At 37.3% G+C, this 22,427-nt stretch overlaps 1 protein-coding gene across 12 annotated transcripts in view; it reads right to left on the reverse strand.

Annotated features, from left to right (window-relative positions):
* TNRC6B (trinucleotide repeat containing adaptor 6B) overlaps positions 1–22,427 on the reverse strand; it is a 133,173-nt gene that overhangs the window by 77,885 nt on the left and 32,861 nt on the right. For 9 of the 12 annotated variants that reach the window (XM_062587597.1, XM_062587607.1, XM_062587699.1 and 6 more), the window contains one exon: positions 13,657–13,724. In XM_062587597.1, the coding sequence (XP_062443581.1) occupies positions 13,657–13,724 (68 nt within the window). Of the gene's footprint in view, positions 1–13,656; positions 13,727–22,427 lie in introns of those variants that run through there. The other 3 variants (XM_062587668.1, XM_062587652.1, XM_062587677.1) reach the window with 2 other exon arrangements.

Consider the following 22,427-nt stretch of genomic DNA (forward strand, 5'->3'; position numbering starts at 1 on the left):
AAGCACCTTCCATCTGAGGATCATAAAGCACTTTACAGACTTTTATGAAGCTTCACAGTGCTCCTGTGAGGACAGTATCCAGTATGAGCAGACATATACATGCACACACATTAACAGAGATGCTTGCAGTCACGGATTCTCCATACCTGTATTTCAAATGGTGGAGGACAGCAGTGTTTTTAGCTCACATTAAGCTATATTTTGGTTCTAACTACAACTCATGTTTTTGATGACCTTTATATATGGAAACAATGGATTAGTCTTCAACTTCACATACACAGGTATGCTCCTGTGACCAGTAAATGAGCTTGGCTATCAACTATATGCTCAAATTGTGATCTCAAAAAAGGAGATCTCGTCTGTCCAATCTGTAGATCTCTACTCAGCTTTAAAAAGTGGTCACGTTCATCCAGTCCTTATGCAAGGACTGGCATTTTCTTACAGCTCAAAGTCCCACAGTCTGCTGCCCTATCTTACTTATTTTGAAGGCTGGGCTCCTACGATCCTACAACACTGGACTCCACCCACTGGGCCTTCTACATTGCCCTTACTACATTGCTGCCCATGTGGCAGCAAATTTGTGACTTCTACCCCTGCCCCCCAAAGCTGAAGGTAGCTGGTGCTATGAAAGTGAAAATATCAGTTCAGTTCCTCCCAACACAATTCCTTTGCAAAACCCACAAATATTAACAAGTTTCTCATAGCATGAACTCCTACTAACCAACAGCCCTTTTTCCAGCCAGTCAAGAATTTGCTTCCTAGATTAACAGAGGCAAAAAGGTAGAGCCCAGTGTGAACTGAAACCCGCATTCCCTCTCACAGCTCATCAGCTAGATGTCCCTAGTCCTCCCCTCCCTCCCCCAACCCCAGAAGGTAGGGGAGGACAACAGGTACAGGATGATCAGAGACTGATTCCATACAAACCGCCTATCCCCTCACCAGTGGGCCAAATGACCTGGATTACAATCCCAGCAAGGGCAAATTTTGACTAGTTCACCTCATGAAGGTATCAGGGATTAGAATGGCCACTTTGTCCTTCCTGAGATAAAGTTAGAACTGTAACACTTTTTTTACAGTAACAACAAATATGTGAGGATGAAGTTACATAGTGTTGTACAATTCCTTCTACTACAAAAGCAGGCACAGAGGACCCCTTAAATTAAGGGACTGAATTCACAGTCTTAAGTATTCCTTGCATGTCCTGACAAATGCAATACGATTTCTTTCAAAAGAACTATCAAGAACGTCAGGGTTAAAACCAGGAGTTCAAAGTCTCTTGTTTACTAGACTTAACAACAACTAGGAACTTGCCATAGGTATCTCAGTCCTGGGTAATGGATAAAGATGGGTAAAGATCACCTTCATTTTCTCTAAGCAGACAGAAATGCTGAATGTTCAACACTTCTTTTGAAAAGTGAAGGTGATAGCTAAATCTGGCTATATCAACATAATTTTTAAGGACTTTGCAGCAATAGATTAAGCCATTCTACAAGTGAAAGAGAGAGCCTCTCCTACAGGAATTCAAAACTTTGAAATGTCCAAGTATTCTTCAAGGAAGGAAGACTCATTCCTAAGGAAAACTAGGTAATTTTCACATTTAGTGAGCAGTGACACAATTTACACTACAGAACAGTGAAAACAGTTGACAAAGTTTCTTTTTTTTTTTTTAACTATAGTAATTACAAGGACGATGTAATTTTTTTTCTGCAAAGAAAAATAAAATGAGAAAAAGTGATTGACAAAAGAAAAAACTTGCTTTTTTTTTTCTGAATAAGTTACAACAGCTGTTGCATCCCTTCCACAAAGGCACTTATTAACACGTGTTCGATGAACAGAGTACACCATCGTTATTATATAATACTTATATTGCAACACTGCTTTGGAGCCACAGAAAAGATCAAATCTCATTTGTATCTTGCCAGGGACAGAATGGGCCTGCAAAGTTCACAGCATACTCAGTTTAAGAACTATGCATGACTTTAAGGTCAAACCAAAATTCTGAACCCGTACTTATCAAGTGCTTGCAGAAAGACGATGAGTGAGAAGGAAAATAACTTAATTCACAGAAGTTTTCAAACATCCACTTTTCCACTTAGTTTTTTCCCCCCCTCAATCTGCCACAATACTTTTCCTAGCTGTTTAGGCTATAAATAATCCATCACTATGCCTCCCCTTCTTCAGTCTCCTCAAAAGCCCTTTCCAAATTGCAGGAAGATGAAACCTTCTGTGTGTCTTCATTTTTTTAAAAAAGTTCTTCCATGGACAACAGAACTAATAACGCTCATGTCCTATGGATTTGTCACACATCACTGAATCTCTACCTTACTACACTAAATCCTGGCTTCCCCTGCAAAGCCAGTTCCGTGATTCCAAGCCCTACAGGAATACAACAAAAACACTATGCAGTTCACTCTCCATAATTCTTTTTCACTCCTTCCAATGCTTCCCACCTGGGCAAAAGACAACATATGCTGTGTCTAACCCCAACATATGTTGATTAGCAGTCAACAGACCAAAAACTGAACAGATTATCCTTTCTTTTTTCTGAAACCCTCCTTTTAGTTGGGAAACTTATTTCAGGCCCTCTCCTCCAACGGTCACTGATGTTTAACACATTGATAAGAATTTATATTTTAATTTTTTTTCTCTGTCTGACTTGACAAAAAATAGGGAAGAGACTCCAAACTTACTTGGAAAAAATAGACATGGAGAGCAATTGCACAAGACTTCCTTCTCTAGGAAATGAAGCACAAGACCCCACTCAAATCATCTCCCATTCAGTCAAGTCCCCTTCTAAATGCTGAATGAGGTTTTTTAAAAGTCACAGAAATCATGCATATACCTATCCTTGGAAATTAAAGGGTACATCTCCCTCTAGCATGATGTTCACAGGAACTCGCACAAATTAGTATTCTTAGAATTTAGTTAATCTGTTCCTACACTATCAATTCAGAAGTGTTTCGATTTTGAAGATTATAATCCTACCTTATTGAGTTTCCATTTTCATTTTCTAAAATCCTATAAACTGCCAAAATGTCAAAGAACAGGAAAAGCTTATCCATTTCCTCCAGTTCTTTCTATGGCAGTGAACAGACACACACTGCTGTCAAATTAATAGCTGGTTGGGGAAATGGGATTGGGTATCACTGCCCCCATAGGGAAGGCAAGCTGTCACTTTTTAATTGTTATTTTATAACATGTGAATTGCTATACCAGTTAGATCAATGATTCAACTGACCTTCCATCAACAATAGCTGTTACTACATATTTCAAAAGTAATAACCTACCCAGTGATTAAATCCTTCCCTCCTCCTGCTTAAGCCTAGAAGCTATATACATTTTTTAAACAAATAGCAGCAAGCATTTTCATCTGAATAAGCTGGAATATTTAATGAAAAAGTTATCTTTCATGCCTATAAACACTTCTCCACAACAGATCCCAACCCTGTATGCAACCTCTAGAAATGCATCTACTGAAAATATACTGAACTCAATTCAGTTTAGTCTGCCCATACAAAGCAGATTTCTCACTAATATTTATGAGGGTCTCGCAAAAGAAAAGGAAGATATCTGGACCCCAAAGTGTTATAATGGGTTTCTTTGTCCAGCCCTTCTTAATTCTGCACCTAAAAATGAACTATAGTGCACATAGTTAAAAGAAAAAAAAAAAACATATTAAAAAAAAAGATCTATCGTGAAATGGACCAACACTTCTACAAATTGTTCTAACTTGCCCTTAGTGTGGGGAGTTCAATCACTGGTCCGGAAAACTCTGAGCAAAGGAATTTCTGGCATCTTGGTTGGAGCTGGCACCAACCCATTTTCCTTTGTTCTCACTAAAGGAACCATATTATGCAGAGTTGTTAAAAATCAAAAAAGCAGAATACGAGAGGAATGTATATTCAGTGAATTGCTGTAAGAGATTCACCTACTTCGCTCATTTCTTTAATAAAGGCACTATTCATTTTTGCAAAAATTTGTTAACAGATCATTCCACGTGACTTGAACATCTTCCCTAAATAATTTGCCCTCACTACAGCCCTCCAGTCTGAAATTTCAGAAAAGGAACAGCTAGTTAACCATGCAGAAAATTCTACAAGCTGTACTGATGTCTCAAGTATTCGAACACATGCACTAACCTAACTAAAAGTGGTATGACCCACAAATGAGTGATTTCATGAAGGGCAAAGACTTCAACAAATGCCCTCCAGGTAGGGGTCAAAGAACCATACCAACTCTCCAGATCACAGCATGCCAGAGCAGAAAAGCAGCATAACAGTTCCAAAATATCTCTGCAAACAAGATCTTAATTCATACCATATTGTCTGCAGAGAGCAGTATTTTTAGTCATGCAAAATAAGACAGATCTACAAGGAGAATTAAAGAGCACCATTTTTTACAGTAACTATTATTTCCCGAAGGGTCTAGATGGATTCAACAATGTGGAACCAAGTTCTTAGCCTTTAAGACCTTTTACTTTTACACTCACTCTCTCTCTCCCCCCCCTTTTTTTTTTTTTTTTAATTAGCTACTAGTCTCTCTAAACCATAACTGAGAAACAAGCTCTAGAAGTTCTTTCTACTTTCTGGAGATAGGAAAAAAACAAAAGAGTACAATCCCTAATATAATGTACAAACATTTGTCTTTTTTCTTTTCTCCTCTCCATCTCCTTGAAAGGAAGACTTGACAATTCAACTGGGCACACATATAAAGGATACCAAAGTCTCGATAAATATATTTATTTCTTGCAAGAATGAAGTAAAATTTAACAAGCACACTAAGCAACCTAAATTGGACTTAGAAAGTTAAGTTTTAGGACTGTAATTCATATACTTTTTTGGTGGTTTTCTCCAGCAGTCCAAAAAAAGCTATATGGCACTAACTTGGTGTAGATATCACATACATTCATCTAAATGAAAATTATTTTTACATTAGGAAGATCCACAAAGCACTAACTTGGACAGAGCTCCATAGCTTTTATATCTCAAATACTTCTGCTTGTTGTTCTTTAAGCCAGTAGCTTATATTCATATAACCGGCACTTTCAGCAAGAAGTATACTAAATTTTCAAGAATAAATACAAAACTATTCCAATTTTATTTAAATTAAAAACTTGCTTTCCTTTAAAAAATTTCAAAATAATTTTGAAAACTAAGACAATTTACAATACATTCCATCCTTAAAATCTAATAAAATCCTATTAAATTATATTCATGTTTTACATCTTTACTGCTGATTAAAAACAGTCAAGCCAAAGAACTTGTATGATCACTATATTGACAACTAAAATCAGTGCACTATATTGATAACTAAAACCAGTGCTTCCTTAAGTGCTAAGCCAGCTTTTCTCAGCAGTAGCTACCTCTGCAAGAAGAAAGAGTATTTTCAACTTTTCACTTTATTCTAGATCTGCTCTACGACTAGTCTTAAAAAGGAAGGAGGAATTCTTGTTTTTCCCTCTTCCAATTTACAAATTAAATTTAGAAAATATGATCTTATCTTTTCTAAATACTTTTGAAAGCAAAGTTAACCAGAAATAATATGCTCAGTTTATTAACAGAACATACCAATTTTGTTTAATGATCTCTTAAGTATCTACATGCGTTCCTGTTCCTCTCCCACATACTTCTATGATACGTACTAGATGTTTTATTACCAATAGTAACAGGAGAAGCAGTGGGGATGAAGAAGAAACCAACCTTTCCTCAAGAAAATAGAACTACAAATACCAAAAGTTAAAACAGTTTCTTTAAACCAAATTTCTTGCCCATTTTAAGCCGTATACCCTGTACTGCATAGTCTTCTACAGCAAGGTAGAGGACAAATCACAAACAGAACTTTTAACAAACCTTTCAGATCTGTAAGGTTCTAAATAGCTTAGTAAATTTATATATTTAATATAGACACACCATGAGTAAATCTGAAGTTAATATACCACGAGTAGGTGCTTGAGAAGGGTAGTAGTAGAACAAATTTACCTACAAAAGTTTGACATCTCTATTTCAGCTAAATACTAAAACATAAGGAAAGATCACAAGCAAACTCAGAAACAACTTATCTCACTTCTATGTAAGATACCGGCCATCAGCGTCATTCTAAGTAGCAATGAGCTGCTGAAAAGAGAGCAATTTCCAGCCATCCAGAGAAATGATACCTCAGAGAGCAGTTATCGGAGACAGCTCCTGAGGAAGCGTCAACCTTGGGGGGCAGGAGGGGGTCTGTGAAGCCAGCCACAAACCAGCCAAACCAGAAACAGGCTTCTCAGAGAATGAACTTGGTGCCAACAGGGTGCCCTGTAGGTAGTTTAGTTCCTGAAGAGGGACTAGAACGAGAATGTAACAGGTGGAGGAGGTGGTGGTGTTGGAAACAAAGAGGCTCCGGGATTTTAGGAGTTTGATCAGTATACACATGCACTCTCCTTCCAAGTAAGCCGTTTAAGACAGCAGTAAATCAGAATACCCTCCTTATTTTAGTTAGCAATTAAAATTACTATTTAATGTAATGACTAGAGATACCAATGGTATCACTGGGAGTTTGTGACAAAATCTTACAAGGGTATTTAGCAATACCATATTCATAAACTAGAAAATTGGAATAGAAAATACATTTTTTTTTCCTGGTTTGGGTAGACAACAAAGTTGTCACTCAATCAAATGAGACTGGGAGTTCAGAAGTAGGTTTTATGCACTTCCTATGCAGGACAAATACAGGGGGAAAAAAGGAAAACAACCAACCAAACACCACCCTCAACAAACAAAACTGGCCCATTCTTACCACAAACGGTCTGGAAGAAAACACCACAAAATCCTAAGGAAAAGTAGTGCCATACTTCTCACATGTATAAAGTATACTATTCATAAATCTTTTTCTCCCTCAATATTGAACAAGGATGTATGTTTAACACATTGTGACTGTAAGTGGGAACTTTACCTCCAGAGATGACCCCCCCCCAATTATCTCCTATAGTCTTTCCTTACACCACAAAAACAGTCATCTTGCAAATTTTCACACATTAAAAAAAATATATTTTAAAATGACAGCACCCTAATGGTGTGGATTAACTGAGATACATGGAAAGCCAGTATCTGTTTATGGTATAGTAATATTTACAGTGGTATGTTTCGCTACCACTTGTTTTATGGTTTGACAGACAGACATGACTGAGTCGGCAAAACAGGGAAACGTATGAAATGTAAAAATAAAAAATGTCAATCGCAAATATTTTCAGGACTAATCTGTAGAAGTGAATGTTTAATTTTAGATGATTTTTGCATAGCCTGCTCAGGCTAGAGCTTTCCTGTGGGGAATCTCTCTAATTTTAAATACAAAGAGATTCAAACATAATATTAAACCGGTAAAATAGGGAAGAGAGAAGATGGAACCCTTGGCATTCTAAACTGTCGTGTTTTTAAGCATAAATCCTGCATACTTTTCTGGTTATATTGTTCAGGAAGTATTGTATTGTAAAAGGTGCAAGCCAGCTTTTTCAACATTATTGACTTACCAGTCTTATGGCTAAAACACAGCTGCCTCTACAGCTACAGAATTCACTGCTGTCTCATCCATTAGCACTCACCCAATTGCACAACAAAAGGCAATGCTTTTCTTTGTGTCTCAGGCCCCCCTTACTTACAGAAGGCAGAGCTGCCTACAAATGCAAACTTGTCCTGCCACTCCATTGCAGGAAGTAAAAAGACTACTACACCATGAAGCTAATGAAAATATTCCTTAATCCTCAGTTGGACACGCTCCTCACTATTCACTGCAACGTTAGGCTCATTGTCTCCTGTCCTCAAATGTCCTTCTGACTCTCCAACAGTTTTTCTCTTTGAAAAAATCATTTTCAAAGTTAAGAACTCCCCCGCTCAGAGAGCAATACAAGAGTTATTCCGAACAGGATTCTGAAGTGTTTTCCGACACACTGACAGAATGAAATACCTTGTGACAAGATTGCCTGGCATGGCACTACATACACACAGGTCTCAGCAATGACTTGTTAAGATGTTGGACGCAGGACTTCAGTATTTGAGGCATTTATCCAATGGGCTACTTATTCTACACACAAAGAAGTCAGCTCTTTGTATAGTTAACTGTCAATGTGTTCAAGGAAAGAATTTGCCCTGAATTTCAGCAGAATTTGGGGTGCCCACTTCCAAATTTAGGAACCCCAAATCTGGATTGACCAATCAATGCAGTCGTCTTCAGGATTTAACATACCAGCCATTTTACAGTTTTCAGCAAAACTATACAACAGTAAGATCAGTCAGCTTATGCCATTGTAGTGGTGGTATCTGCACATTTACTCTGTATAGCAGGCTGCTAAAAATGAAGGAGGACTGGCATATCGTCCTGCTCCTTTATTTGAAGTACAAAGAAAGGCTGAAAGTACTTGATTTGCTCATTTTTAAGAGGAGAGGGGTAAGCAAGGCAGGGGAAGAGGGGGGAAAATTTACTGTTTCCTTCAATTACCCAGAAGAGGTTGTTTCAGTGAAGATGGAGCCATACTTTCAGAAATGCACACTGAAAGGATGAAGTGATGGGTATAAATTGCAATGCAGGAAATTCTGATAAGACTATCAGGAGAGAAGGTTTTACTGAGAGGGTGATCAGACACTGGAACAGTTTGCCTAGCAAGGCTCTAGAATAACTCTTAGCAAGGCTCTAGAATAACCCTAAACAGCCTGATCTAACATCGAAGTTGCATCTTACTTGCAAATTTGGTCCTTCTTTGAACATGGGGCTAGACCAGGTGACTTTTAGAAGTGCTTTCCAACTTAAATCATTTTACAAGTCTATGATTCCTTTTCCTGCTTAGACTGTTTTATCTAGAATCGCCTTTTAAATTTAGCATGATATAATATCTAGCAGAAATATTCAATGTCTGCCTGGATTTCTAAGAATAATGTAAGAGACCATGACCAAATTTACAGCAATAATTTTGAGACCCTCACTTGTTGCAATCTCTTCCAAGCATGACTGCAGTTCTTGTAGAGCCTCATTAAGAAGTCCAGCCTCAGAATCTATACGTGAAACTATCAAGCTAAGTAATCTGCTATCCGGTAGGGCTAACCAGTGATCTGATACTTAACGAATTACAGACAGGATCTTATTTTACTTTCTTTCTTGCAATACAAAACACTTCCAGATGTACAAATTGCTTAGACTGTTGAAAACAGCATTTCTGATTACTACAGTACAACAGGTGGGGAACAGCAAACTGAATTGCTTCAGACAGCAGCAGTGGATTGGCTTACCTTGCCAGTAAAAATGAGTGTGAACTTGGCTCACTTTCAACGGCCGCTGTCAGAGACCTCACTTCATGTGTCAGTCAGGGACAACAGCTTAAGACATCTAGGTTTTAAGGAGTAGTTTTTCATTATATAAACCTTTCCACTAGTAGATCAAGGTGCATAAACTTTTCATGGTGCGAGCAGGGGATAATTTACCAGCACCTGCAGAACTGGTAATTAATAGTCTAGAATCAGCACAATTCAATTTAAGGAAATAAAAATTCTACTTATATTGCATCTCAAAGAAACTGCAAAGAGAAACTCCTCTCTGCTCATCAATACAATCTGACTTTTTTGGAATTCTCCATGGAAAGCTGTTCCTGAACTAAAGCTGCCTGTTAATCTTTATTCTAGCAGTGAAAAATGTAAAAGCACATCAGCAGGAAGCTATTGGCATGTAAAGAGCAAAACAGGTCTTATGGGAGATAGCATTTACTCGCTAAGCCTGGCAATCCAGATCAACCTCTTCATATGAGCAGAAAAGAGCTCCTCTACCAAAATATCTACTTGTAATTAAAGGTGATGATAACGATCACCTTTCTCCAAAGCTTTTTTCCTTTCTGTTTTTTTGAGGGGTGGGGGAGGGGAGAATGCGGAGGAATAAGAAGGGGAATTCTTTCCGAAAATATACACCACCTAACAAAATAATATAGCCAAGTGTAACAAAAGAAGCTGTACTGCATACCAGAATGCCGTGAGAAGGGAAGACTTCACACACTAATTCAAAACTGAGAAGTAATAATTTCCCAATGAGTCCATTGCTCCTCTGCTGAAGGAGCAGGAAGGTCCAGAACAGCCATTGTCAGCTTCAATAGCCCATGTAGGCTCTCTTCTTTTGAAGTGCAGATTTCAAAGTAGGCGGCAGCCCTCGTTGCTGCACAACCACTGCAGTCATGATACACGGGCACCAGGGATAAACTGCAAATCTTTCACGGGAAAGATTAAGTCAAACATGTCCATGTCATGTTTCAGTTATACTAAGGATTTTAGACAGGTAACTCCTCTTCTTTGTCGTTATCTTCAATTGAAATCAATTATATTTATGTTGTAAACTATCAGTGGAAGATTTCTAAAGACATTGTATACAGCCTAACAGGACAGACCCCCCCCCCCGCCATCCTCATGAAGCTGGCAGATACTAGCATATGGCAAAAGTTGTCCAATATTATCCACAGCAATATTTTTGCCTGAGAGATCTGTTCAATATAGCAAAATAAAGGTTTATGAGATTTAACTGATTTTAATACCTGAAAGTACTCCTGCAATCCTAACTCAGTTTTTAATCCCTAACTCAAACCTTCAAAAAAAACAAAGTGCTAGAATTCATCAACAAATGCCAGCTCCCTGTAGCCCATTATACAGCTCTGTTTTAGCAAAGGAATTTTCCCATGAAAACAGTGCTAGGCAAGAAATTCCACTACACAAACTTCATTTGAGTCCCCTACAACGAAGTTATAACATTAAGAAATTGCTGGGTTAACCTAAGATGTTAACGCTTGCCAATTGCTATCAACTCTTTGGCGAAAGTTACCTCTCTCGCAGGTCAATTGCTGAAACCATATTCATGTGAGCACTTCCTCAGCAATCTCAGTACAGAGTTACCCAGATCAGGCTGCTTATGAGAGGCAATTAAACTACCATGGCCAGCTTTTCAGAAAAGCAAATTAGAAGCACTCAAACAAATCACCTCACCTGCATGGTGGTTGCGACAGTACATTTTGGCAGGCTAATGAACAGCGGGAAAGGGAAGGAAGCATCTTCTTCAGCTAGCACAGTTATTTCTTTAGTGAACACTTGATTTTATGTTCAAACTTATGAGCTACCCATTTTATTACAATAAAATTGCATTGCTCCAATTTTATTTTGAACTAACTAGGAGGACAACAGTAAACACATACATGCAAATCACAGAATCACTGAGATTGAAACGTACCTCTGGAGATTGTCTAGTCCAGCCCAGCAGGTGACCCAAAGCAGGTCACCTACACTAGGCTGGTCAGGGCCAGGGTTTTAGAGCATCTCTGAAGATGAAGCCACCATCACCTCTCTGCACAATCTTTTTCAGTGTTTGACCACCCTCACAGTAAAAATGCTGCTTCTTATACATGAATGAAATTTCCTGTATGCTTCTTGATCTTTCATTGGATACCACTAAGAGGAGTCTGGTTCTGTCTTCATCACTCCCCTCCATCAGCTATTTACACACATTGATAAGATCTCGCCCTCTGAGCCTCTCGCTCAAGGCTGAACACTCAATTCTCTCAGCTTTTGCTTTCTTGTTAGATGCTCCAATCCTCCTTTATGGCCTTTCACTATACCTGCTCCAGGATGCCCACCTAATACCTAATGTAAGTATGCAATAGTACAGAGGCATTTTTTTTCTTTCTTTTTCGTTGAGATCTGTAGCAATAGGTTTAAATTCAATGCAGCTCTTCTTGGAGTCACTTAAGAATTAAAAATACTAACCCCTTGTATGACTAGCATCACTTTAACCTAGTTGGCAGATCAATATGTCACTTGCAACAAAAGTTAAGGTCTATCTAGGCTGATTACTTTATTAAATGAAAGTTCGAGATTGTGGGTAGAAATGAATTCAAGTGACCAATTTAAACTTAAAAGCAATGCCTGCAAGAGAATATTGTGGCACTGTGCTACAATTGCACAAAACAAGTATCTTACTGTAGTAGCAGTTGTATTAACAAAAATTGTAGCTTTAGAGTTTGATGAAAACATTATTAGGAGTGATGCACCTTAGGGCAGGATCTGTATGACAAGATCCCAGATTCTACTTTGTTTTTACTATGAAATTTGTGTTCAAACAAACAAACAAAAAACATGCGTATCACTAATCACAGTCTCTCTCCAGTAACAACAGTTTTAGGGAAGAGAGAGATAAGGTTGTAAGGCACTCAAAAAGCTATAGTTAGAAATCAGGTCAACTGTAAAATAATTCTAGCTTCCAGTTGCAGCCAAAAAAAAGACAGTGAACAAAAGGCTATAATAAATCCAATAAAACATCCCTCATACTATTCACTACAATAACATGTTTTATTGTACTGCTAAACATTTAAAGAAACAATTCAGAAAGCAGAAATCTTAACTCCCACTTTTTATTGCTATACTGATTTCCTTCTGGAACTTTCCAAAAGTTTCAACGGCCACAAGCTTTGTATCTCTTGGTACCACAGTTTGAATAGAAAGAAATAGCAGCAATTACTTTGAGAAGTTTGGCTCCCTTCCACAACGGAAAGAATGTGCACGCTCAGCACTAGCACTTCCCTGCGCGCATCTTAGCTACCTCAGGAACGTTTTCTCCCAGAAGCAGTGGACTTCAAGTTGCTAGTTTATGTAGAAGGTAAGGCCTATCTAAAAGACCTTCACTCCCGAGTCAAACCCCAACCTTTCTGCAGCAAAGCAGCAGGGCATTGCTGAGCCATGAGGCAATGGCACTTCCTCTCAGGAGGGGACGGACATCCAATAAGAAATAGGGCAAAAAGGCTCCGTTCGGTAGGTTTGTCTAAGACCATCTTCTTGCGTTCTCCAAAAGGTAAGTCAAGAAAACCATTTAATTATGATAGTAAAACTGAATTACCCTTGCATTGGCTGAAGAAAAGACTACTACCCAGGCCAAAGTGAAGACACCCATCACTGAAATACTTCTAGGATAGGGACCTGCTCTTCCTACCTGAACAAAATTAAATTCTGTGGGGGAAGGGGGAAGAATACAAACCCTACTGCTTCTGGATTTCAGACTGAAGTCACATACGAAAGACATTTTATAGATTTCGTTTTGCAAAAGACACATGTCATTTTCTTCTTTAATCAAGCTGTTCCTCCTTTCCCTAGGATATTGAGCACTAGCATCTTAAATTGTCCACTCTAGAAAGAACATCTTGTTTACAATTTATGTTCCTTTATTAAAACATATTTTAAACAAGTAAGGCTGCTTATATTTCAAAGAGAATCAATCTACTTTAAGCACACCAATAGAAAAGCCCTAGTTATATTGTATTTCAAATGACTTCACTGAAAAAGACATATGTGTAAAAGCTTCAAGTACAAATTTCCACTTTAAATATAAAAGGTAAATTCACTACCTCATTGCCAAACTTCTAGAATAATTATCTATTTTACAGCAAATTCTGATTTACCTACTTCAGTTGCAAAAACATTTCTATGCTTTTAAATTCAAGGCAAGTCAACATCCTGATTTTTTTCCAGCCACCATCCGCTATTAAACATGGATATTTAAGGAAACAAAAGGGCGAGCACCACATGAACAACCAATGCTTCTAGTACGTTTAAACAAGAGTGCTTCACACCATTTACTATGGTAAGGCCCTTTTAAAATAAACATGAGACTCACTGTTTGTTTTCTTCACCAGGAGGTGGAGTCTTGCCATGCCCTTCCATTACAAAATCCTCATGTTCCATCTGCAAAGGCAAGCATTGCAGGTCAGAAATTGGTGGAGCAAAATGCATGTCACCTAAAGTGGCCCTCTTCCATATAAGACAACTTAAGGCAGCCACTTTATCACAGTGACTGGTCCAAAACAGACCATGTAGTTTCTTAGCAACACACATGCATCTCCATCCCCATTGCTATGGCATCATTCTACAGTACAGTTTTCAGGAAAATCTTACAAGGGAAGAAGAATGACTTAATGGCTATAGCAGAAGACTATCAGTCAGGATGTCTAGGTCCTAAAGCTTGCTCTGTTACACATTTCTTCTGTCATTCCTAATAAACACGACTTCTGTCATTCTTTCCTTACATATAAAGCCGGAATAAAACAGAACCAAAAAAAAAAAAAAAGGGAAAAAGAAAAAGAAAAAAACGCCTTTTATGAACATCTCTGGAGAAAAACTAGAATTTATAAAAAGCTTTATTAACCATGAATCGAAATTGCTGAAAAAACAGAGTATTTCTTTTGAAAAAATAACTTTTATATGAAAAAAAGAGACTTTCACTGCACATGCATAGCTTAGTTAGCTGGGTGAAAAAAGAGGCCTAAGGGAACCTCAAGTAAATGCTGTTCCAATGACAACATAAGGTAGGCATTTCCTTTGGCTCTCCTGATAAAAGATTCAAAGGGGGGCCTAAGGAAGTTTTCCATTTAATTGTTTGGTTTCTTAACTACAGTTTTAGCATACATTTTCAGTCATTTATTTGGCCAGAAAGAATTACATTAAGTTTGGTCATTAATTATGCAGTCTTCATTTAATTACTTCATTCAGCCAGAAGTTCTCACGCAGGTAGCAGAACATTCTTCTTTTTATACAAAAATCCAACACGTTCAGTTAGTATTTTATATAAACATCCAGATATACACTTTAAGAAATGTTCTACTTCATGTGAAGTCAGAAAACAGGCTGCACTGCAATGCTCTATAAGCCATACAGAATATAAAACAACTAAATTGAAATCACACATGAATCCATGATCCACTACTATAAACTGGGATGGAAAGTGAGGAAGAACACTATTAATCAGTAAAGATAACATGATTTAGTCAGTCATTCTCTAAAAGAGAAAGGAAAAACTAAACAAAAACAAAACAAAACCACTGGTCCCCAAACCTTCCCTTGTACTCCTGCCCTCCCCAAAAAGGGGGAACATTACTTGTCTGTACTTTGACTCTGCTGACAGCTCAAAAATACTGACAAAAAACACTATCCGCATATTGACAGGTGACATCTAAAGGATAACAAGAAACTATGTTACTTGCCTGTAGAGAGACAGCCCTAAGGAAAACCACAGATGAACTCAGTAACGACATCCAGAAGACAGACGCTCAATCAAAAAAAGTATAAAGTAATTTCATGGTTGTAAAATGTGTGTACCAGTATGATCCATGATCAAAACAGTATTTTTGTTTAAAAGCAATGTTTGAAAGCAAGAATATTTAGCATTACAGTTTTGTAAACAACTGAAGACTTCTATCCTTGCATTCCTGTCATTTCAGACAGATGTTAAATCTACTTGTATACCTCAGTCTTCCTCTGCTATTCAAGAGCTCCAGCGTCTGGACTCAAACCTCAAGCTGAGGAGAAAGGTATTCCACTGTTTCTGTTACTGGGCATGTGGAAGTGTAAGCGGGGTAAGTGGCAATGCAGCTACAGATTTGTGGCCGCATAGTGAAACAGTCTGGGAGTCAGGGTAAAAGTTATTCTTAAAAAATTTGAAATCAGGAAGCATTTTGGCATGTGTTACTGTACATGCAGCTGAGCTGGGGAAGGCCTGCCGCTGGCATGAGACAGGTACAATTCATATGAATAGCAAGCAAGGGAACACTTTGTGGCCAAGATATAAAACATGTATAATGACAGACTAATAAGATTCCCATCTAAAGTAGAAATTCAGCTTAATGAAGCTGTACAAGAGGAGAGATCACAATAACTCAAGTAAAAAAAAAAAAAAAAAAAAAAAAAAAAAAAAAAAAAGGAAAGACTTGAAAATCAACAAAAATCTAGAAAGAAATAGGAAATTATTTTAGTAGATGATCAGCAAGAAATCTGGACAAAAAGTGGAATATCTCTAGTAGACTGCCAACAAGACAAAGTAACTGCTAAAGTATAGTCATAAAATAAATTCATAGTAAAGCAACAATTTTATTTTTTAAATAAGGAATGCAAGTGATATACCTGTTCCAGATACATTATCTAACATGAATACCTATCAAAATTAGCATTTCAAATAGGAGAAGAAAAATAATTAAGAACAACATATCACCTGGGCTAGAGACCAAGGACAATGCATTTTTAAAGCAACTAGAAAAAAAGATTTTAAGAAATGATAATCAACTAGCTTTACTTCAGGTGTGAGGTTGAACTATCTGAAATTACTAAAAAATGCATTATAAAATATTGAAGATGATATGACAAGAATATGTCAGTATTCTGAAGGAAAGCAGCTGGGTTCCATGTAACTTAAAGAAAGGCAATGGTGAGGTTTCTCACAAGAAGTCCACTAAGAAAACCAGTCACAGAGTGAGAAAGTACTCATGGACATAGAAACTATCCAACACAAAGATTAATTCATAGGCTTTCATCTTGGGGAAAAAAAGCTATAAAATACCACAAGACACTAAGAGGACAAGGAAATTTTCAGAAATTGAGCATCAGTGAACAGGAAAATACCGTCTTTTTGGAATGGATGAACAGCTAGATGGGTAAAAGCCAACTGGATTGTCAGGCTCAGAGGGTAATGGTTAATGGGTTGTACCCTGCCTGGTAACAACGGGGACACTGCAGGGGACCTGGAAATCTGTCCCATTTAACAACCTTATCCATGACCCGGAGGAGGCGAGGTAGTGCACTCCAGTCAGGTTTTTAAATGACACCATATTTTGGTGGATGAAACTAGTCAACACATCAGAGCACAGGGCTACTGTTCAGAAGGACCTAAACAGGCTGGAGGAATGGGCCAATGGGACCTTTATGAAATTTAACAGGGACATATGCAAAGCCCTAAACCTAGGAAAAAAAAGCACCTGGCAACAGTATGGGCTGGAGACTGACTAGCTGGGGAGCAGCTTTGCAGAAAAGGTCTTGGGGGTCATAGTGGACAGCAAGCTGAACATGAGCCGACCATGTAACTTGACAGCAAAGGCCAACAGTCTCCCAGACTTTACTAACAAGAGCACAGCCCATAAATGAGGGAAACATTCATTCGCTCTACTAAGTGTTATTTAGATTATACCTAGAATAGCACTCCTAGTTCTGCCCTGTCCTGCCCCTCCACCTCCCAGTACAAGAAACACATCCATAAAGTGGAGCAAGTTCTGTAGTGGACAGCCAGCTGTTCAGGGGGCTGGAGCACTTGCTGACGAGGAAAGGCTCAGGGAGCAGGGCTTGTTCAGCCTGCAGAGTAGAAGGCTTAAGGAAACTTGTTAACAGCCATCTGTAACTATGAGGAAGTCAGCAAGGAGCCAGGCTCATCGCAGCGATACATAGTGGGAGAAAGAAGTCACAGGCATAAGTTGAAACAAGAGAAGTCCAAGGAAGTAGAGAAGACTGGGTATAAAACGAAACACTTTTCTGCATCCATAAGGACAGTCAACGGTGGAACAGGTTGCCCAGAGATGCTGTATAGTCTCCATGCTTCGAAGTTCAGGATCAGACTGGATAAAATCCCAAGTAACCTGGTCTGAACTCATAGGTGACCCTGCTTTGAGCAAGAGATGGACTAGAGACCTCCCAAGGTCCCTTCCTACATGAATAATCCTATTACTCTGCGAACACACGAACAGATTCAGTTCAGAGTCAAAAGGTTAGGCATAGGGGAAAAACAAAAACCAAAAAAACCCTACCAAATTCCCATTCCAGCAAGAACCTGCACTTCACTTGGAAAGCTCCAAGAATCTTTTAATTTAATAATCAAAAACCCAAACAGCAACCAAGAAAGAGAAATGTTAGACTATACATGTGAATAATACAGGAAGTAATAATGAAAGAAATAAAACTGATTCATAGTATATCCTCTTTTAGGATACTATTTTTAGGTCTGGCCACTGAAAGCTCAAAAAACCCTTCACAACACTAAGAATGATGGATCTCAGAATAAAGAAAAAAGGTTTGAAGCAAAGGAAATTTCTACATGAATAAAACCCAGCTTTTGGGCTGCAGACTTCCCTCAAAGCAAGATGACACGACTGAAGCACACAAAAGCTTAGTTTGACAGTGTTGTTACAAATGTCATCCTTTTGCTACTGCAAGAAAATAAAATCTAACCTATTTACAAAAAGCAACATGAGGGGACATTCAGTTAATTGACAAATACACTAATTAAAAAGCAGACAAATACCTACTGCACAAATGTAGCTTGCAACACTGAATTCCATAAACCCTTGAAGATTGTATATTTACACACAAGATTTATTTGCATATTAGAGGGTCCTAAAAACATTAGCTATGTAAGCTTTTCTTCTACTTAAAAAAAAAAAGATCTCAGGGCCAGAAAAGTTCTATGTATTGGCCATTCCGCAAGTCTAATCCAGTGCAGCAATTCCTTCATTCCTCTATTTGCAAAACCTGGCTCCAGTTATCTTTTGTTTGCTTGCTTATTTAAGCATCATTTTATGAAGAAAGACTTAAATTTTTCACTTCGGGGTTTGGATTTCATTAGAAAAATGTCAGAAAATGTTACACAGATAATTTATTGCATTCTAAAAATTTTAGAACAAATTTATAAAGTAATACCTATTTCCAGCTTTCCCTGATATTGGAAAGTCAAAATTACTTTCCTGGGTAGCTCATCTTAATTTAATTTTCATTTTACTAAAATTAGTTCTTAGGACCAGCTCATCTATTCACTAGAGCTTTTTTAAATCTACAAATATAAAAATTGAAAACATTTTCCAATTACAGTAGTAAAACTCCATTGCAGAAAAGAATATTTTAATTTTTGATAAAATGACTACCTGAGCATGAACTGAAAAGAGGAACAACAGATTGACTCTTCAGCCAAAATTAGCTGAAATTTTCTCCCCCCTCCCTCAATTAAAAAAAACACCTCTTCCTGGAAAGAGTCCCTTATTTCTCTTCACTGCATCACTGTATCTCCTGTCCAGTCCTCCTTCTCTGTTCTTTTTACAAAAGACAGAGCCCAGTTTTCTTACTAAAATTCAGCAATATGCAGTATACAGCAACCACTGCAAATATTATGAAAAGGCTTATTCTAAATCTTTAGTCTCTTTGATTTACATGATACATAGGAAATACAGTTGTCCTGAAAACACAGGAAAAAAAAAAACAAAAAAACAGAGAAGTGGAAGATGGAGGTAAGACAGGACTCTTGTGCCTATTCCATTCCTTCCAGGGTAAGAAAAAAAGGTAAAATGACACAGGGCGCTGAGGCACTCCAGTTTGTCTTGAAAGGGCAGCGGGGTGGGGGGAAGCATAGAAATGGCAGAAAGTGCCCTCCTCAGTTGTTTTTCCTGGCAAGAGACGTGGGTGAAAGCTTCACAGTTCTGTCCGCTGGAAGCAGCGATCGGAAACAAGCCCTTAAACAGCAGAAGGCAAGTCAGTAAAATCTTGGATTTTTGAAAAAGTCGCTGAAAGTTATTGAATTCAATATTTTATCATTTCAAAGCTTTTTTCTCCTTTTTAAAAAAATCCAAATATCTGTGAAGAACCACATTTTTGACAAGTTAATACACCCAATGCTCTAAATGCAAAAAGACAAGATTGTTTTGTTTCAAAAGCTATTTCATAATTAACCACTTTGATACTTAATTTCTAATGAATGAGCTACACCAGGAGGAGCCTAGACATAGCACATAAATTACTACTTCTTCAGAAGTATAACAGCTGCTACCACTGTTTTCTACTACTCTTTCTAAAAATACCTTCAACAAGCTCTTTACTTAATAAGTAAATAAAATTAATCTGGAGTGGAGTGCCTAGGTAAAGCTGATTTTGCTATATTCTGTTAGTAGTGTTGGAACATTTCAAGAGCAAAAAAAAAAAAACAAAAAAAAAACAAAAAAAAAAAAAAAAAAACCCGCTCATTTTAAAAAGCACATTTCCATAAGAAAATTCAATTGTTAGATGGTCTAGTCCACCAAAACCATACTGAGTACATGAGAAACTAGATACTTTGAGGAACAAGATAGGCTTCTGTAAGAAACTCTATACTTACTATGAAAAGCTATTAATTTTAACCAGTATTTTGTCTTCACCAGTTATAGAAATATATTAATGCAGCTCGATCATGAGTAACTGTTACTACCTTTTCCTACTCTCTCAACAATTCCTTTTCAGGGCTGTAATTTTTTTTAATGTTTCTTTATTTTTACAAAAAAAAAAAAAAAAAAAAAAAAAGATGTAAACAGTCACCTGAGGGAGCAGACAAAGACTTTCAAGATTTGTCATTGAGTACCAGCTCACACATGTGAAGGACTTATTGGGCATTTTGCTTCCACTGTTTTGTATCACCTGTTTATTTTAACACAGCCTACTGCAGGTCCAGTTTAAGACACTGACTCATTCGGTGTTTTACCAGAATTATTGCTTTAACACCAGTGCCCCTTCCCAAACAGCAGTAGTAACACTGCTACTGTAAATAGACCATCAGCGTTTCTTTTGTCTCCCTAATATCTGCTTTAAGTAGAACTGCACAACCTAATCTTCAAAATCCAAGCAATTAGTCACTAGTCAGTGTTACTAAGGGTTACGGAAGCCCCTGTAAGTGCCGAGCAGTTAGAAGCCTTTGTCAGAAACATCAAACCTAAATAGTTTGAGGTCCCATAGGAATGTAACCAGTACAAATGAAAAGGAGAGCCAAGTCACCTTTCTTTGAGCATATCACCATGAGCACTATGAGGACAAAATGCACTAGGGGTAAACTTTACTCACTAGCAACAGAGAAAACTTTATTTAATAAAATAAATGTGATTTAGCTGCAAACAGTTTTTGGTAGGGGAATGTATTTATATTAAGCTAGTTAGCATTCACAGAATAGCACAAATTGGTGCTGTAGAAATTCATCCCCCAAAGTATACTTTTGAGACCAAATCTTAATTTCAGTACAAAGAGAAAAGTACTGAAAAAAAGTAGATCCAACTTGAAAAGAAATTACGAGATCAATCAGTCCTTAATTCTTCTTCTCCAAAAAAAATACGTTGCTCTTTCTTATTTTAGAATTACGAGCAGCAAAATCTTAGAGACAGAATATACAGGAAAAGTTACTGTGCATTTTTGGACTCTCTGAGGTTTTCTTTGGACAGTATTGTGACACTACTAAATTTTCACTTGAACCTATTTTTACCTTTTTTTGGCCAAAGCACAGTCCTGATATACAAGAAAATACTAAGATGGAATGTGAACCATCTCCTAGCCTACTCACTATTTTCTTCAAGTTTCTCTTCAGCATATAGATCGCGCATTTCAGTGTTGTTATAATCATGCAGTCCTAACTCTTTTTCCTGTTAGTAAAAATAGAAATGTAAACTCACTGATGTAATCTTACTGGTAAGTCACAGATCACATTCAGTACTCCATGCTAAGCACAGATTATCATTTTGAATACTAAAACACTTAAGAGCCATATAACTGCTTTATAAAAGCAACTAGCCAAATACCTATGGCATATGCATCCTAACGGTATTTTAATTCCTGACTCAATGTAGAGCTACATCATTAACTATAAATACAAACACATTAATACATATAGCCACTAAACATGTATCATTGTTACAGAACAAAAGGACATATTATTAATGAACTCAATAATAGAGAAGTTATGTAACTTAAAAAATATATTTAATTTGTTTCAGCTAAATAAGCATCAAATCTAGGAAGAAAAGTCCAGTAGTGTTGAAAAACTAGAAGTCTTGCTTCCATCTCCAACTGTCAGTAATTCATCATCTGCACTTACATACACACACAAACCAAACCAACCAACAAGAACAAACAACACTGTGTCCTGTTTTCTATTATAATTTTTGAAATTTTTGTTATTTACTATCCCATGGAATATCCAACAGCTTAACTGTAATTCTCTGCTAGGCTTAAAATAAACAATTTTATCAATACCGGAACAACAGTCACTCTTTCAAAGTGTTGAAAAGTTCAGGATCCCACCCACATTTCATACTTTATAGATAAAAAATAATTTCTTGAGGGGAAAAAAAAATCCTCCTTAACATCTTTCTTAGCTGAAAAGTAATATATTTCAAGTAAGACAGCTCATTGATATATACTAGCTCATCTGAATCTTGCCTTCAAGGCAATTTGAGCTAACCCATTGTTTGCAGCAAGTGATACTGTTTTGCCAGGAACATCTTGAATCACCAAAGAGTTTAAGCCACTCAAGTTATGATTTAAAAGTTTGGACATCTAGAATAGCCATTTGAAATCTTCAACTTTGAAGTTGTTGAGGTAGCTAGAAATCACACATGCAAAATGCATATAGCATTCTGAATATAAAAGCGTTCACTATTTCCTGCACCATGCTTGATGAACTTGATTCATTTATTGTTACCGTTCTACACATACACAGTGTGGAACCCAGAAAAATCTGAATTTAGTAACAAACGAGCAATTCCTATCTTTTACCTTAAGCTGCTGTATTATTCTTTTAGCTAAAGCCAATCAGCAGTTACTGGTTAATTCCTCAACACCACCTTGAAAGGC

The sequence above is a fragment of the Rhea pennata genome, chromosome 1 (assembly GCF_028389875.1).
Source record: "Rhea pennata isolate bPtePen1 chromosome 1, bPtePen1.pri, whole genome shotgun sequence".
Lineage (NCBI taxonomy): Eukaryota > Metazoa > Chordata > Aves > Rheiformes > Rheidae > Rhea > Rhea pennata.